The 19,454-nt window shown below is 48.8% G+C and overlaps 1 protein-coding gene across 1 annotated transcript in view; it reads right to left on the reverse strand.

Annotated features, from left to right (window-relative positions):
• The window catches only part of Cntn5 (contactin 5), a 376,198-nt gene that overhangs the window by 182,472 nt on the left and 174,272 nt on the right, over window positions 1-19,454 (reverse strand). The window contains exon 6 of the mRNA XM_013009536.1: window positions 3,519-3,614. Coding sequence (XP_012864990.1) covers window positions 3,519-3,614 — 96 coding nt within the window. The remainder of the gene's footprint in view (window positions 1-3,518; window positions 3,615-19,454) is intronic.

The following is a 19,454-nucleotide window of genomic DNA, read 5'->3' on the forward strand; positions in this document are numbered from 1 at the left end:
AGAAAAAAGCCAGAAGTGGCGCTGTGGCTCAAGTGGTAGAGGGCTAGCCTTGAGCTGAAGAGCTGAGGGACAACGCCCAAGCCCAGAGTTCAGGCCCCATGACTGGACCAAAAAAAAAAAAAAGAATTCAATGCTAATTGTATACTGCATATATCTACTTCAGGCACTAAGAAAACCACTGGGCTGCTTCTGAATACTTTCAATCTTCTTTCATGTAAAAGCCGGTCAATTTCCTCACAGCTACCACAGAACGGCAGCATTGCCACGCTTTGAAAGAATGCTACTTGAATGTGGTATGAAATGACCCAATACCTGCCACAGATGTGGTTGCAATAAACTAATAGCTGAGGACTGGCGAGGACTGTCGAGGCCTCTAAAGCTCAACGGTGGGAATCACGCGTTCTTTGGTTATCTGTGGGCCGTGAGGGAGACCCGTCAGGTGTCGGCACTAAATACGGGAAGATAAATTGCAACAAGGCAAGTTTCACGCCATGGAAGAACAGGTGACCCACTACGGAGTGTAAAAAGCTCAGTAAGTTTTACTTCTGACACTTTACTTCACATAAAGTTCTGATAAATAATTATGACTTGAAAGGAAGGCAAAGCAAGACTAAGAGGGGGCGGCGTGGCGTGGAGAGGCGTGCGTGTGTGTGTGCGCGTGTGTGTGGCGTGTGCTGTGCCTGTGTGGACGGGGACTGAGCTGTGGGGCTGGCAGCGTCTGCTGACTTTCTGAGCTCACAAAGTTCAGTTCTATCCCACCCAGAAAAAGAAACCACGGCTTGTAAAAACCACTCAAGCAAGCCTCAGCGCCGGGCCATCTTCTTCCCTCATGTGGCCCCTGTGCACTTCATTGTAAGCGCTTGGAAGCAAGGCCCGGGAGTTACATCGCCACTTTTCAATATGACTGTACTCTCAATTAATAAATGTGAATACTTCAGGTTTCAGGGGCCGTTTGGGTGAAAATGTAAACTGTCACACTGATTCTTCTATGTTGATGATGCTACTCACATTTTCTTTTTCTGCTGCACACAGAAAATTCACTCAGAAATAAACTGTGAAGATTCTTCCTCCACATCTGTCAATGTCTAGTGCATTGGGGTCCCTGGGTAAGGGTCACGAAATCACCAGGACCCAGGGCATGCAGCGTGCAAACAGCAATGGCCACTGCATGCTGTGCTTTATTGCTAGTGGGTATTGAAAGACAAGCAAGTATTATCTTTGCCAAGATTTAGTCAGGAGACATTCACACAAAGAATTTCCACAGATACATTTTTACTTAACCTATGAGACAATGTCTTTGTATATTATTATCTAAACTATGTTAGAGCAAGCTCAAATCACTTCTCCAATCTCAGGAAAAAGCTTGACCAGCTGTTCATCTATGCTTAGGCACTAAGTATAGGCAAGCAGAAGAACTACTTCCTCAGCTCCCAGGAGTCTGTGACACGTGTTTTGAGATAGAGAGAGAGAACATGTTCCCCTCTAGCCCAGCATGCCAAGAGCTTTCCACATACACAAACACAGTCCTCAGATCATCCTGAGGCCAAAGCCTGCATCATCCTGCCCCTTCAACACAGACCCCAAGGCTTCACACACATCGAGCTATTTCTTCCAGTCTGTTTAGGGTTAGTCTCCCAACGTCTTAATCATTCTTCATTGTTTTATTTCTGAGTATTTTGCATAGATTTAGTCAATAAATACTTTGTGAGCTCCTACTCTGTGCCAAGTCCTGTACTAGTTACCTGTGCCACAAGTGGACAAAACCGAATTTCCTTCCTAATGGACATTACCTGCTAATCAAAGCTGACAGAGACTCAACAGTTGAGTAAATTTACCCTGCAGGGATGAGGGCTTCTAGGGAAGAAATACCAAGCAGAGGATCAAGAAAGGAGCTGAGAAGCTGAAATGATAAAGGAAGGCCAGATTCAAAGTTGTGGGGGATGAGGAGGGGCATGCCGGGCGGGGCCGGCACCCAGGCCGGGCGGGCCGAGCGGCAGGAGGAGGAGGTAGGGACTCGCCTAGCTTCTGAGACCCTGCAGGAGAGGACTTGAACCGCCAACCCACAAGCTAGCAAGGGGGAGGGCGGATGCAAGTCAGGCAGACTTCCTCACAGAAGAAGGTACTGCTACAGAAGGTGTTGCATAAGAACCAACAAATCGCTGATACAGGTGCGGGCGCTCGCAGTGAGAGGTGCAGAAGGTCCTATAAGATCAACAGCAAGAAGTGGAGCTTCCAGTAATGCAAGTGGGCAGAGGGTGGCTGGTGACGTGAGGGTCTATCACCAGGCACTGAGCTTAGCTCTGGCGGAGCCTGACACAACCATGAGAAATCCCAGTGAGCGGAGCAGCGAGCAGACAGCGACATGTCTACAAGGCAAACCAGGAATGTGGGACCCTGTCGGTGCGAGAACTGACGATCCAATGGCCACGACTGAGGGATGGATAACAGAATTCGGAGTATCCGCACAACAGAGTAGCATCCATCAACGTAAAGATCTGCAAATCGGTGAGTCGTGTTAAGTAAAAGAAGCCAAAGACATTCACAGAAGCCAAAGACATAGACAGACCCCCCACATCGTATTACTGCATTCAAATGGAAAGTCTAGACAAAAGTGAACCTGCAGATACATCGATGGATACCTGCCTGGAGTCAGAGGGAGGAGGAGTTGAACAGTGAGTTTTAGTGATGGTGGAACAACTGTGTATGTTCAATAGAATCCATGAACTGCACGTTTAAAACAGGTGAATTCACTGAAACAAATATGGCTGTCACATTAAACAAGGGAAATTAGACTGGCTATCTGGACGCTAATTTCTCTTTCCAGAGCAGTGGTTAAATAAAGTCTTTTTTTTCCTGACACAGTCTATGTACTACTCATTTCCTCTTCCTCTCTCTCCCTCCCCTCTTCTATTGTAATTAACGTTGGCATCTCTTAAATTGTATTATAGAAGCACTACATACATTAAGGTGCAAAGAAGAATATGTCTTAAATTGTAGAACTAAAGCAAAATGAATATAATTAGCTTTGAGTTTCCAAAAGCGTATAAAATACCAAGTGCAGCTTACTGTTCTATTTCTCTAAACCTATAAAATACTTACCTATTTCCCTGACTTTCGTAAGCAAGCCTTCAAGTAGTGCCCCCAAAGGGAAGGAAGAGCTATCCACACAAACAGCGTTTCTGAGCAGGCAGCAAGCATGCAGCTTTTCTTCCGAGACAAGATGCGCACTGGTGTGTTTCACTCAGATCTGACACTTCAAATGCCTTGGCTCCATCGATGGCTTTCCTTGTGCACAGGCTGCACCGGCGTGAGCACAGCCATCGGCCGTGGTTATGGAACCGTCTTCCAGGGAGCCAGGTCTGGGCCCCTCGGCAGGCGGGCTCCACAGCCTCAGCGCCCGCTTCTCCCCGCGCTGACTCCTTCGGCCAGGCCAGCATGCACCCTCCATCCACGCCTGCCCGGCCCGCCACCGCCCATGAGCACGCGCACAGCCCCGGCAGGGAAGGGGACCTCCGTACCTGGCGAGTGTGGGGGGGGAGAGCAGAGCAGCACGACCCCCTGGCCGTCCCTCACGGAGACCGCGCTTCGCGTCCGGCCACTAAAATTTCCCAGATCTGTCAACATAATACAGCATTTCAATGCAAGGCAGAGGGGCTTGGAGAATCACTAACACATTTCCTACTGTTTCAACATCACCCTGGCCACGCTTTTCTTTTTGCTTTGTTTCACAGTAAGAGGAATGCTTTATAAATAAATCTGCATCATCCAACTTCAAATACCACAATTTGAGTGAATCTACAGTAATCACAGAAACACCGCATTCCTCCGTTCTAGTCACTGTGCATACCATTTGCTGGTCTAGGAAGAAACCAACCCGTACAGCGTCTTCACACATTATTATTAACCAACCTTCCTCTCAGGAAAGCCCGCGTTCTCGGCCAGATGAGCAGAGGCCGCCCACTGCCTCCTGGGCGCCTGCTGGCTCGTCAGACCAGGCTGACGGTGTGTGGAGCGCCGGTTTCCTGACCTGGAGAGATGCGCACACTCCACAGCGCACGGAGAGGGCACAGAATGTTCTTTTCCTAAGAGTGGGTGGGAAGGCATACTACCTCACTTTAATCCAGCCTCAAATGGGCTGCACGGACTCCCTACACACACCTGTGTCTAGTCTGGGACTAGACATGGTGACAGAAAACATCCGGGCAGAAGGGCTCAGCTCCAGAGTCCGACTGGAAAACGCTGTCCAGGAAGGAGGTGGTCTGGAGGGGTGGTGTGTGATTTTATTTGATCTCGATTATCAATATGACCTTGATTAATAATCTAGGCCAAACATAGTACCCACGCCCTTTTCCTTGAGCTAGGTTGGTGGCACAGATCTTAGTATCGCTTCTTGAAAAGATGTTTTGTTTTGCTTTTTAATAAACATTGTCTTGGAATTCTGTGCCTATAAAGTCATGTTTCCATGGTGACCAGCGGGTCACGCCTGCCACGGTGCTTCATTGTGAGGGATGTTTACAGCTTTTCATTGTTTCACCCTACAAAGAGTGTTTTTATAGCAATACAAGTTAGAGCTCTAATTTGATGAGGAAGTTAATCAAGAACATCTACCAGAGGGATGTAAAGGGAAAGCTGGCGAGTCCCCAGTGACCTCCGGGGAATCTCCGACATGAACTTCTTCTGCAGGGGGCAGCGGGCTGACTTGCTGAGTTCCTGCTCAGATCTCCTCTCCAGCAGCCACAGTGATGGAGAAGCGGCAGGGAAGATGCGAAGCCCCAAAACACAGCGGGGTTTATCGCTTGAGAAACGACTTGGGGTTTTATATACACCTCTGTGTTTCCTGGCAAACAAGTCGGCTGTTACAGAGTCCCAAAGCCAGGGTGATGGGGCAACCCCCCCCCCCGAGCCTGCTTCCTGGGGTGAGATGCTTACTCAAAAACCCCAGGCACTCAATTTCATGGTAAAAATCAAGCTCATTGATTTTCAATGGTAGATAGCCTACTGGCACTATTTCTTTGATCTCTGTTACCAAACGTTCTGCGTGCCTCTTTGGGAACTTCGTAAGTATGCACAGTTTTGTGCCTGAAGCCAACAAATAGGTGACTGACTCATGAATTTATCCACTACCCAGATCCATTGATTTTGAGAGACAGGAGCACGCAGCCTGGCCTGAGTCCTAGCTTATCTGCCTTTGCCTTACTCCAGTCACAACAAGGACGCTTGTGTATGGAATGAGGCCGTGGGTGCGACGGCTGAAGGTCTGTTTTCCTCATTGGATTAATTGTCTGCTTTTATCCTCATTGGACTAATGAATTCTAGGATATTACTTGGTACTGGTGTATAATATTCACATTGCTTAGGAACTAGACACACACAGAAAGACCATTACAGAGTAACTGTGACCTGAACTGTGTTTTGAGCTCACAATGCCCCGGAAGATCACATGCGGCTGCAATTGCTTTATTTTGTATCGGCTACTCACACAAGCACAATCAAGACACTTGTGGAATTGTCTCTGTGTCATTTCCTAGGAACTCCAGCAGCAAAAACACACCAAAAAATGCTTTTCAATTATAAGTAGATCTTTCGTCTTTCATAAAGTCATAGAGAAATAATAAAACAGCATTCTTTTGAGAAAAATAGACCTGGGGCATGGCTCTGGTGGTAGAGCCCCTGCCTAACACGTGCAAGGACCTGGGTTCGATCTTCAGTACAGAAGAAAAATGCAAGAGAATGTGTTTCCTATTTAACTACTTCCCAGGAAAAAGTGAAACTCACTAGAGAAAATGCAAAAGTGGCCTTTGCCACCAACAAAATTCTGGGTGATGAAAGCCAGAATTATTTGCATGAAATGGTTGGAGTGAGCTGGGCTCTGTCAATATGGAAGACACAGAAGGAGAGAGCATTTACATCTCGGTGTGAACAGAAAGCTGACTTTCTTTTGTTAACCAGCCGATATTTTGTAAATGCTGCACATCGGTTATAAAGTAGTGACATCATCAAAATATTCCTGGTAGATTAGTGTGCATTCCTACTGGTTAGAAAAATACAATCATGTTAAATGCCATATTGCCAACACCGTGCATGTTGCTAACAATGTTAATACACAGGAGAACATAAGCGATCCTTTTTTGAGACACTCATTAGAGAACTAGGAAACTTCTGTAGAGATTCATGTATTTTGGGTGTTTGTATTAATTTAGCATGCTATATATTTTTATATTAAGAAAATAAAAAACTTCCACAGGTGCGCTTTATTGACATTTATAGAAGGCAAAAATGGTATGTTCATATTTTCTGTTTGTGATTTGTCAAGGACAAAGGACTGGGAACCCAGGTAACAGTGTGAGGACTCCCAGAGTCTGGTGCGACTTATGAACTGGAACAAACTTCTCCTGAAACCCCTGTAAACCGAGTGACACAGAGATGCGGAGTAGACTGAAGGAGAACATTAGCGATCAAGGGTCAGAGGCCCATGCCTGGTCTTTGCTCGGACGCACATGCCGGTCTAACAGGGAGGCTGAATACAACCTGGGCTGATTACGTTGCGCCTTTCACTGTGGACCAGGACTGTCCCGACGCATCTTCTGGGTCGTTCCTTCACTTAAAACTACTGGTGGGAAGATCTGTCTTCCTTCCATTTGCAAACTAGATAAAAAGTCTGTTCCTGACAGCGCACCTGCTGGGTGGCCAGCAGACAGGACACCTGCCCGGTGCTCGAGGCCGGCCCCGCCTGCACGCTCTGGCCCTGAGGGCTCCTCGTCTTTTCCCATGCTTGCCAAGGTCCCCATAACACTGCTAGACTCTCACCACTACCCTCCGCTGTGTGTCCCGCTGTGAGGTCAGACCCTGTCTCCAGGGCCTGTGAACTGGTCATTCTCAGGCATTCTAGAAAACTCTCAGCCATTTTTCCTTCAGATATTTGTTCTCTCACTACTTGTTCTATTCTCTGTAATCAACAGTGATTATTCTACGCTCTAATTTATTTGATATATTTCTTTTTCGAAGGTCTCCTTTAAAAATCTCTCACCAATTTGGAAAGCATTTTGGTTACTGCTTCTTCCTATATATATATATATATATATATATATATATATATATATATTGCTCTTTTCTCTATTTCCTATATATTTTATATTCTATATCTAAAAACCAGGGCACTTTTAGGGAGGGAGGGGGAGATGAGTGAGTTGTGGGAGTGTGCTCTTAAAAGTCCGCCATGCTTCAGAGCAAAGGTGAACAGTAACTGTTTTCTATCAGGGCAACTTCCCGGAAATGCCTCAGTTACTTGCTGAGGAAAGCTCCTACCTGAGGTAAAAGCCGGAGTCACACCTATGTGAGCCATGCAGTCACCTTGCAGTGAAGGCTGTCTTCACGATAGAACCTTCTGGCATTGTGCCTGTTGCCTGTGCTAGGCAGGCTCTGCCAGGCCCGGGGCTTTAGGTGGGGTGGTAAGGCCGGCCACAGCTCCAGGCTGCAGCTCCTGCGCTCCCACCAGCCGCGGCAGGGGTGACTGCTGTGCAGACCGGCCGTGCGTCCCTGCGTGGAGCTGCGCAGGCACCTTTGTTATAAGCCCCAGCTGCGGCCAGGCACCAGTGCCAGCCGTAGGGACGCGGCACGCGGGCCGGCTCAGCTTCCACAGAGCTGCCCAGCCAGCTTCCCCTTTAGCTCCCTAAAACATAATGACGCTGTGGCCAGTATAGCTACCAGATGAACCGTGTATTTGTTTTAGGTAGCGCTCAGTCCCCTTTGACCTATACACATGATTGGTGGAAATTAACGATGCTGACATTCACAATAATGGATTTCTACGAATTTTAAACAAGCATCAGCAATGTGGAATCAGAGCTCCTCCTCAGGAGCTGCCCTGTGTGAGGAATCATAAATGCACACACATCGCTCAGCAGAGCACTAGAAATTCCCCTTTCTGGCTGTAATTTTACAGGTTTGGAGCAGGAGTGTTGTTGTGTGTAGTCATTGTAGCTCAGAGCATCGGCTCCCCCACGTGCTCCGCTCTCCAGGGCCCACAGTGTGGACGCAGCCCGCCGCTGCCGGCAGCTGCTGCCCGCCGGGCGCGGAGTAGGTCTCCTTGGACCCCGCGCTGCCAGCACGGCCACATGGCGGCTGCACAAGCTGCCACAGTGCCCGATGAAGCGCAGCTGCTGCTAAATAACTGCTACTGCGTTTAATTAAAGCTGGCCTGCTTCCTTACCTCAATTAATACCTTCATCGCTGGCCTCACTCTCCCCGAGTGATGGCATCTAATGAGGCATGGCACACTCCTGACATACTTTATAGTTTTGCTTTCAAAAGTGACACTTGTTCTCTCTTCGTATATCAAGCCCATGCTTGCTTGTGAGTGCACACATGCTCTCACACGTACACACACGTACACACACAGGCTGTGGTGTATGTGTAATCTGTCTGTCTCAAAAGCATTTCCATACCTAAACAAAGATGGCAATCCCTAGTAGTGGACAGCAATGTCCACTGGAAGTGTCCAGTGAAAAATGATTGCAAACAACTCACCATCTGTCAGGGAAGCAAACAATTTAACCTGTGGAGATTTAAAGTTATGTCAGTATTACATAAGATGGGTATATAAACACTCAGGTTTGCATGTTTGTAAAACTGAGCCAACAGGCTCAGTTTCTGGCATGAAGAAAGGATTTCATCAACTCTGAGAAGTTTTGGAGCATATTTACTTTAATTCAGAGCCAGTCCTGCTGGTTTATTATTGTGCAATCGCTCTGGTAGTCACACAAAAGGAGCTTGAATGATATTCAGAGAAAGATTCTCTGAGAAGTGTTGTAATTTAAACTTTTAAATTACTTTGGGAGGGACAGCCGCCATTCCAGCAGTGGCAGCATGCACGTACGCTGCTTCTGTGGGTGTTTTGAGTTGGTATTTTCTGATTTAAACTACTTTCAATGGCCTCAGTATTTGAGATATTAATAAACAACATTCTATGGGCGTATGGGGGATGTCACAGCTCACAACTCTTTATCTTTCCTCTCCATCTGGGGGTGACGCCTAGTTTAATACCAGCAAAGGCTGCTTACGGCAGTGCCTTCAGATAACCTCAACATCTGGAAGCAGAAGCAGGAGAACCTTGGCTTGGAGCTACATAATCTATTTAAAAGAGAAAAAGGAAGAACACTACGAGGAGAGGGGATCTGGCCTGCCACCGGGGACACACATCATGTTCAGGGAAGATCTCACACAGTGCAATCAATCTGGGTTTTGTTTTCTTTTCATTCTTAAGGAGCAAAAGTAGTTCTGAAGTAAATACTGCTCTGAAAGCTGAGGCCCAGGGCTCTGCCGTGCAGGCTCACAGAGGACGGACTTCCCTCCACCCAGCCACGAGCACACCGGGGCCAGTGATCGCGAGGAAGGCCTTCGATTGCCCGCCCCTCTGTGTAATGCACGCACGGATATCACTTACGTACAATGCACACATCTCTATAGTTTACACATCTGTAGAATGTATGTATCTACATAATTTCTCTTTGCTCATGTAAAGATGAATGCTACATGGAAAAATATGCTGATACTCCTTGACACAGCTACAAACAAACCTAAGTATAGTAAACAAACTCAGTCATAGCTAGAATATTTTTTAAATGAAGGACGCAGTGCTAGAAAGAAAATCAGAGCAGAGTGTCATGCCTGTGATACCAGCTCCTCAGCGAGCTGGGAAGGAGAGCAGGCGGCCGAGGCCAGCTGGACACGGAGTTGAGACCCTCTGCACTAATACGAAGCTGCAGGTGTGCACCTGACATCTCAGCTGGGTGCAGGGACTGCTTTAACACCTAAGAATTGTTAGAAAGACATACATAAAAATCAACTCATTCTTCATGGAGCATCAAAGATGAAATACGGAATTAATTTCTTTCTGTAGTTTGCAGGTGCTGTGGAAAGCAGCAGAGGAGCCTGTCCTGCAGTTCTGGTAAGTTCCAAAGGCTGAAGGGTGAGCAGAGCACGTGGCCACCGACCCAGCAGACCTCAGATCAGCGATGAAACGTGGAACGCGCTGAATGGCCGGCTCTTGCTGGACGGCCGGCTATCCCTGGATGGCCGGTTCTCACTGGACAGATGGCTCTCACTGGATGGGCAGCTCTCGCTGGACGGCTGGCTCTCGCTGCACGGGCGGCTCTCACTGGACAGCCGGCTCTCGCTGGACAGGCGGCTCTCGCTGGACGGCCAGCTCTCGCTAGACGGCCGGCTCTCGTTGGACAGCCGGCTCTCACCGGATGGCCGGCTCTCACCGGACGGCCGGCTCTCGCTGGACGGGCGGCTCTCGCTGGACGGCCGGCTCTCGCTGGACGGCCGGCTCTCGCTGGACGGCTGGCTCTCGCTGGACGGGCGGCTCTCACTGGACGGCCGGCTCTCGCTGGACAGGCGGCTCTCACTGGACGGCCAGCTCTCGCTAGACGGCCGGCTCTCGCTGGACGGCCGGCTCTCGCTGGACGGCCGGCTCTTGCTGGACGGCCGGCTCTCGCTGGACGGCCGGCTCTCGCTGGACGGGCGGCTCTCACTGGACAGCCGGCTCTCGCTGGACGGCCGGCTTTCGCTGGACGGCTGGCTCTGCCCACCGCCACGGGCCCCGCATGAGAGACGAGGTACCCGGTGGCAGGCAGGGTTTTTAAACCACTGCTTCTTCTTTTGAGTTTTACAAAACTTGAGAAATTTCTGTTAGAAAGAACTTCAGAGTTGAGAATAAAGTTCCTCTTTGTATTCTAAAAGAAGGAACGTACTTTTCAGGTTAACCTCCAATGGGTATTAAAAATCCATATTAATGAAAATATGGAAAGGATTTCATTCCATGAACCTTTCAACTCCACTTAAAAACATCTATAATACCAAGGCATCTAATTACCACTCCTACAGTTCTATTTTTTTACCCCGGGAGTTCAGAGCAATTTACATAGTTAACACATTCTGACAGAGACAATCACTTAACGGCTCCAAGAAACTGAGGCACAGTGGAGAAGGAAGTCTGGCCAGCACCGGCCACGGTGCAGGTGCAGAGGAGTGGAGGATGCTCCTCTACTCCCTGCGGGGCCCCGGGGGGCTGGGCCCGCCGCGGATCCTGTGTGAACGCTCTTCTCTCCTCAGGGTTACGGAAAGGCTTGGCCACATTGAGAGAGCATTTGTGGGAAGTTTTATAAACGTGCTGCTGCCCCTCAGGTAGTCTCTGAGGGGTTATCCATGGCTCAGGAATAACCCAGCCAGACGCGAGAATGTCTCCCGTGTACTGTGAAGTGCGCCGCGCGTACGAGCTTCCGCTGCTTCTCAGGTCTCCTCCCTGCGCACCTCACCTCCGGCCTGAGGGGAGAGTTGGGCCCTGGGGCTGCTGCGGAGCAGAGCTCTGTGTGGAGGAGCGCTGGGGGAGGAGGCCAGGGGTCAGGACCAGATGCTCCCCCAGTCCCGGTGTCAGGGCCTAGCTGGCAGCCAGAAGCTGAGGTACCGCAGCAGGGTGGTGCCAGCAACGCACCCCCACACCCTGGGGTCCAGCGGGGTCCCTGAACAGCCTGGGTGCCAGCAGAAATTCCAGGGATGCCGGGCGCCTGGGACAGAGACAGCGCACCGCGCTGGACATCTCTGCGCAGGGACAGAGCTCAGCCCGCCCTGCCCTGCTCCCCCAGGGCTGCGGCACCCCGGGGTGTTACAGCAGCTGTGGGGGAGGGGGAGAAGGGGAAGGGAGGGAGGGGAGAGAGGGGAGGAGGGGAGGGAGGGGAGGAGAGGAGGGAGGGAGGAAGCACACTTTGTATTTAAACTTTGCGTTCATTTTTTTGAGCCCAGAAATCACGTGATAAACACACGGCATTTTGCTTTGTTTTTGATAATCACGCTTATGGAATGCTGGGTGTGCGCCGAGTGTCCACCCAAGGCCTGGCTCACCCTTGAGAAGGACAGACCCACGCTCGCAGCCTCCCGGTCACACCGTCTGTGTGGGTTATTACGAATGTGTGCAGCACACTTAGGACAAACACCTGAGTGAGCAGAGAGGCTTGCTCAAGGCAACAGGGCTGAGCTGAGGAGACGGGGCCTGGATGAACCCGAGAAGGGCACATCCCAGCTGGTTTGACTGTTTTTAATTCCTTAGTGTAATGGAAACCGATGATCTTCCTATTGCTCATCAGCAATAAGAGAAGCATATGGAAGTTATAATAAAACAAAATAGGAGAAAACAGATACTTCAGCTGTTCTACTTCAGCTACAGAGTCTCCTAGTAATCCAGATTCAATAAAATCCATGAACTAAATAAAAATCAAGTCAATACATGCACAGAATGTTCTCCAGCCCGGGTTTGAAGTCAGGGCCGCAGGTGCCCAGCAGGGGCTGCCACACGGCCGAGCGGACCCTGTGTTGTACTCCTTGGTTGTGAAATAGTCGTTGTGTTTTAGTGACGGGCCCTGCTACTCAGAAACCAGCTCCTATGTGGGATAAAGGAGAGGAACAGTCAGGGCGAAGAGCTGGCGACAGCCGGAACCAGCCTCACCCATCTTGGAAGACAGCAGAAACAGAAGTCACCCAGAGAAAATACGAAGTCGAGTGTGGTGGTCCCGAGGTTGGGCCGTGAGGAAGTGCGCCATGGTGGCCAGAAGCAGATGTGTGTGTGCGTGTGTGTCTGTATGTGTGTGTGCGCATGTGTGTATGTGTGTGTGTGTAAAGCGTGTTGAGACTGTGGCACAGAGCCCTGGGCTCTCCCTGTTCACACCTGCGCTGCCCCCTGAGGCACGCTCTGTGCTGGCATACCTCACTGAAGCCTGTCTAGCAAACTCCGTGTTCCTTGGGGCAGGAGGTATGAAATTTCCTCCCAAACAGAAGCCCAATGCTTCTGCATGGCAGGCTGTGGGTTTGTTTTATGTGTGTTCACTGAAGGGCGTGCCTTTGGAGTCGGTCACACAGTCACGGCGGCGGTGGCGCTGGCAGTGACAGAGGCTGCAGACAGTGTGGGTTCTCGCTGACGCAGAGGAGCCCGAGCGAAGACGCCGACTTTCCCTCCCACGCCACGGCACACCGTGTGCCACTTCATTGTACCAGTGAACTCAGAGTCACTTATAGGCACAGGGGAAGGCTTTGAATAGCTTCGATGATCTCTGTAGATGTCAGATGATGGGTAAACTACAGTAAGAAAAGAATATGGCACTCACACACAAGTTTGCCTCGTGTTTGTTCAATATGTTCATTCATGTGGCACTAATCACAGTCATGTTATGTGATATCATACACACTCACATACATGCATGATGTATGAAGATATATGTATAGATGTATGCAGAAAGAGAGAAAGAACCCTAGTATGTATCGTGGCAATGTTAACAATTCGTCAGGCACTAATAATAACTTCAGTCACTAGATTTGATCAGAAGGAAACAATTCGACCTTCAGGTATCTATGCATACACCTCTTGAAAGAAAATCAACTTTACAGCCAGGTGCTGGTGATTCACACCTGTAATCCTAGGCCCTTAGGAAACTAAAATCTGAGGACCAATGTTCAAAGTGTGCGAAACTCTTATCTTCAACTAACCATCATGAAAGCAGGGAGTGGAGCATGGACCAAGTGGTGGACAGCCCTCAGGCCTGGGTTCAAGCTCCAGTATGGGCACAAAACTAAACGAATAATCAACTTCACATTTTACACAGCATTTTTTCAGCTTTATTATTTTCTTTTCTCAGATTATAAACCAAAGTCTTAAGAGTAAAAAGAGAATGAAGTCAGCAAAGACGCTGTAAGGCTCTTCCCTTCGGTTTCCGGCCCGCTTGCTGCTTTGAGACAGTGGGCGTGTACGAGCACACCTGCTGGTCCCCATGGGAAGCAAGTGTGGGATCGCTGAGGCTCTGAGGGAAAGCCGCCTGCTTCCACAAGCCAACGCAAATCACAGAATCAGGCTGATGATCAGGTTGGAAGGAGAAGAAAACCGTGTTTGGCTAAGTTACCGGCAAGTAAGACAGGCAATTATTTGTAGCTGAAGCACCTAGATTGGGCTGGCTCTGCTACATGCAGCTGAGCGGTGACCGCTGTAAGCGGCCCATGCTCATCCATCTCTGTGGTCACTAAGAAGCAAGGGAGCTCTCTGTTTAAAGTCACGATTAGTTGTGAATCCAGCCGCTGAACGTCGCCCGTTGCTCTGAAGGCCTGTAATCCCGTAACGAGGAGCCTGAGGTACCAGCTCACCGCCGCTCGGGCTGCCCCGTGGAAACAAAGTCATAACAACACAAGAGCCCGGGAGGGCTCGGAAATTATATTCCACGCCTCAGGGAAGCAACAGCAGAAACAGAGTATTTCTATCAGATTATTTGGCAGTTGCATAAAACTTGCCAATTTTGATCCTATGATTAACAAACGGTTACTTCCAGCCAACTGTCCACAGTCAGAGCCCTGCTGTGTCTGTGGTGGGAGTTATGTTAGCTCTACCTCCGCTGAGGTGGGTCCGGGGGCTGCGGGGCCTGAGTCTCCCTGCTCACTATGGGCCAACTCTGGCTCACTCGCCATTTCCATGACGCTAAAGCAGAGCTCAGGAATCATCTTAGCCTCCCGAGGCCAGGGTGGCAAGGTGTACTGCAATCCACTCATGTTTTCAGACCTTAAGTGGGAGACGGTGTAATGACTTTGGTGGACTTGTTTACTCCTGCACTTCCTAACATGTTTTCCACCTGTCCCTAATTATACTGAAGGCTGTGTTTCAGATCTCACTGGCTCGCCCAGTGGGTCCCGGTGGGCGGGGTGGGGCTGGGACCAGGACGGCGGCTGCGTTTGCCTCTTGCTGTGGTTAGGAACATGGAGGCTGCCACTCAGCTCCGTAAGCCCCATGGTTCCATGTTCTGTTAGTACAATCTCATCCACATAGAAACAGCGAAGCCTCTTCATCGGTCTGGACACAGCAGTGTCCATCTCTAGTCACAAAGCCACTCACAGTGCCTTTCCGGCCCCCTGGGCAAATGCAGGCACTGGTGCCCTTCCCCCCACTGCAGGGGCAAGACAGGGCAGGCAGGGGGTGGGCAGGGCAGGCAGGGCGGGCAGGGCAAGGGTGGGCAGGGCTGGGCAGGGCGGGCAGGGTGGGCAGGGCAGGGGTGTGTAGGGCAGGGCAGGGGTGGGCAGGGCAGGGCAGGGTGGGCAGGGCAGGGGTGGGTAAGGCAGGGCAGGCAGGGCGGACAGGGATTAGGCCGGACTGGCATTTCTGTCCACAGACAGCAACCTTATGCTAACAGTACTATGAACAAACCAGGAGGCTAAACTGCTTCAAACTTTCCAGAACATTTTAATTGTGACACTTTAAGAGCGAGCCCTGAGGGAGGAGGTGCCTTTTCTAATTGTCTTTGCCACATAAATCTGAGTTTAATACGGTATGTGCAGAGGCCAAACGAGGTCTATCAAGTGGGAGAGGCTGCAGCATTCCCTTCATCGATCATCGATCGATTAGGTATCAGACATTCCGTCAGGGGAGATGGCAGCTTCCTCATGATGAGCGTTGCTCTCGGGGTGAAGGAAGGGTTTTGTGGGGTGAGTAGGAGGCCTTGGAGCCATGCTTCACAGTTCTTGCGTTGGCTTCTTCACTCTCTCTAAGGAGAGCTGTGCAGGAGCATGCAGGCCTGGAGCCCGCTCAGCTCCACGCCCCGCCCGGAGAGCAGGTCCCTGGATCTGTATCACTAATCATGGTTATGTGCGTGTCCCAGAACTCAGCGTACTGCGCTACCTGAGCAGCCACGTGCTCTGCACGGATGTGCAGGAGTTGGCAAAGAGGAGCAGCAAGGACAGCGGGTACCACGTGTCCACGGACCCTGCAGAAGCCACTCAGCAAGTCCTCAGACACCCCGGGTACCACGTGTCCACGGAGTCTGCAGCAGCCACTCAGGAAGTCCTCAAACACCCTGGGTACCACGTGTCCACGGAGTCTGCAGCACCAACTCAGCAAGTCCTCAGACACCCCGGGTACCACGTGTCCACGGAGTCTGCAGCAGCCACTCAGCAAGTCCTCAGACACCCCGGGTACCACGTGTCCACGGAGTCTGCAGCACCAACTCAGCAAGTCCTCAGACACCCCAGGAAGCAGCGTGGACACAGCACCCAGCAGCGGCCAGGACAAAGCAAAGGCTTTGGTGATGTGTTCAGACCTGGGTGATGTGTTCAGACCTCCCAGTTCCAAGCACAGGGCAGTCAGGCAGGCAGGCAGCAAAAAGAAAACATTTATTTAAGTGGACAAGGAAATAAACTCTAATAACCTAGGAGAATAAAGCACTGCACCTAGGGAAACTGAAGTTAGAGATGGATAAAGACTCTGGAAGACGCTGCTGGCTGCGTCAGGCCCATGTTCTTTGGGAATGTGGACAGAAGCCCCCTCCGGGGTTCCAGCCCTGGAGGTGTCTGGAAGCGGGTGCCCCGTGAGCTCAGCACAGAGCCCCGGAGCATCACCGCGCTCACTCTCACATCTCCACGCTGGTGACATGGAAGCCAGCAGCAAACCTCAAGCAGAACTATTGCATTAAAAAATTACGTATGAATGAGAACAGGAGCAGCTCTGTTTCATGGGCAGGAAAAATAAACCAAGCAAAATAGAACTTGCATCCATATGGCTAGTGTCTTAAATCGTCAAAAAATAATTAAAACAAGTGAAGCCAAAGCCAGCTGCAACCTGTAATCCCAGATTTAATGAGATGTAGAAAATGAAATAAACTAATCACACACCACTGTTAATTAATGGGATGTGAAATACTTCCAGGTGGCTTAGTCATAAAACTTTTTGTTTTATAGCTCAGACAGAAAGTTTTTGGTAATTTTGACATACATTTAATTTACTGTGGCTAATTTTGTATAATAATTTGACCTTTGTGCTTCACTGTAAATTATTTAAAATAGATATTTCTCAATTATTCATGTCAAATTATATTTGTATATGGTATCTTAATTTATAATACTCATTATACTCCTGAGATTACATATGTTATATTTAGAGGTTTATAAACAAGCTGAGTTAAGAGGAAATGGCTTTAGTTTTTCACCATTGAGTATAATGCTGGCTGTAGGTTTGTCATATACAGCCTTTATTATATTGAGGAATGTTCCATGGATTCCTAATTTTTCCAGAACCTTCATCATAAAGCGTGTTGAATCTTGTCAAATGCTTTTTCTGCATCTATTGAGATGACCATGTGGTCCTTATCCTTGCTCTTGTTGATGTGATGAATTATATTAATTGATTTGAGTATATTGAACCAGCTTTGCATCCCTGAAATGAATCCTGTTTGATAGTGGTGTACGATTTTTTTGGGATGAATTGTTGAAGGCGATTGGCCAAAATTTTGTTGAGAAGTTTTGCATCAATGTTCATCAAAGAAATGGGTCTATAGTTCTCTTTCTTTGATGAGTCCCTGCCTGGTTTTGGGATGAGGGTTATGATGGCTTCATAGAATGAGTTCGGTAGTGAACTTTCTCTTTCAATTTCATTGAAGAGTTGGAGGAGTATTGGTGTAAGCTCTGCTTTGAATGCCTTGTAGAATTCCGCTGTAAAACCATCTGATCCTGGGCTTTTCTTAGATGGGAGGTCTCTTATTGCTGTTTCTATTTCAATGCTTCATATGGGCCTGTTAAGATGATTTAACTCATCTTGGTTTAGTTTCGGCATGTCAATATTTGCTAGGAAAAGGTCCATTTCTGCCAGATTCTCAAACTTATTAGCATAAAGGTTTGAGAAGTATTCCCTTATAATGTTCTGAATCTTGGTTGTTTCTGTGGTGATGTTTCCATTCTCATCTCTGAGTTTATTTATTTGGGTGTGTTCTCTTCTTTTTCTGATGAGATTTGCTAAGGGTCTGTCAATTTTGTTAATTTTTTTCGAAGAACCAACTCTTTGTTTTGTTGATTCTTTCTATGGTTTTTTTGCATTCTAATTCATTTAACTATGCCTCCATCAGAAAGAATGGCATTGCCCCATTTGTTAGGAAATGGAAAGACTTGGAAAAAATTACATTAAGTGAAGTAAGCCAGGCCCAAAGAAACATAGGTCCAATGGTTTCCCTTATTTGCAATAACTAGTATATGTCTGAGACAAGCAGAAAAGGTCAGATAAGTTGATGTTAGGTGAAATGAACCCCAATAAGGACTCAAATGATTTTTCTTTCATGCGATTGTTTCTAACATATTTATAAGATGATTTCTTTGTTGCTTTGTCTGTCCCTCCCCCATGATATAACCCCTTCTTTCATTGTATTTAATGTTGATATAATTTGTGGAAGGGAAGGGAAAAAATAAATCATTTAAATAGGGATATAGGTGGACCCATTGCAACAATGAGATGTACAATTCGTTATGTCGAAAAATGAAGTTTACAACTTTGGTGGGAGCGGGAAGTTGGGAAGGGATGAGAAGGGAAAACAAAGGAGGAGGCAACAATGCTTAATAAGAAATGTACTCATTATCTTGCCCATGTAATTGTAACCCCTCTATACAGTATTTTCACAATAAAAAATAAAGCTTTTTTTCTTGTAAAATTAAATAATTCAATTATGAGCTACATCTTAATTATAACACATAGATTCTTTTTTTTCATAAGCCTGTCGCTCTTTTGGCAATACCATATACATTTGGATTCTTCCAATGACTGTTATTTATTCTTAAGAATTCAAATATTTGACAGGTGCCAGGGGTTCACACCTGTCGTCCTACTCAGGAAGCTGAGATCTGAGGATCTCAGTTCAAAGCCAGCCCAGCCAGTAAAAGTGAAGACTGTTATTTCCAATAAACCCCAAAGAGCAGGAACTGGAGCTGTGGCTCAAGTGTATAGAGCACTAGTGTTGAGGAAAAGAGCTCAGGGACAGCACCTAGGCCCCAAGCTCAAGCCCCAGAACCAGCACAATAAAAAAGACAAAAAAGAATTTAAAAATCCTGTCCTAAACGCTCAGGCACGTGCAGCCATGCAGCAGAGGCCTAGTACGGTTGGTGTGCAAATTGCCTCCACAGACCAGTGGAAGGCCCCAGCCAGCCGCGAGAGGCGGGGGCTGGAGGGGTGGCAACGCTCAGGCCGCTCAGTGAGTAAAGTTCTCAGAACCAAGAAACAGAAGCCGCTGACGGAGGCTGCCCCGCTCAAAGCCCAGCGACCGCTGGTTCCCAGCTGAGGCTCACTTCCTACTTTAACGCCTATTTATCTCGTGCTAATGATCGTGCTTAGTATGGGAATATGGGAAACGTTCCTAACCGTGGGTACCTGGGACAGGACTCAGAGGCACAGAAGAGCTTCTACCGCCCTTCCTCACTGACCCATCCCGAAACCCGAGCCCCGCCCGCCGCGCACACGTGTGTCCCAGGTGAGGGAGGCGCGGGCAAGGCCGGGCAGGTGGCTGGGAGCTCGTGGTGTGAGGTCCAGTGCAGGGCGAACACGGCACGGGCGGGAAGGGGTGCTGGGCCTGCAGGGAAAGGAGGGCCCAGGTGGCCGGGCCCGGGGCCCGGAGACG

The sequence above is a fragment of the Dipodomys ordii genome, unplaced genomic scaffold (genome assembly GCF_000151885.1).
Source record: "Dipodomys ordii isolate 6190 unplaced genomic scaffold, Dord_2.0 Scaffold10, whole genome shotgun sequence".
In the NCBI taxonomy this organism is placed as follows: Eukaryota; Metazoa; Chordata; class Mammalia; order Rodentia; family Heteromyidae; genus Dipodomys; species Dipodomys ordii.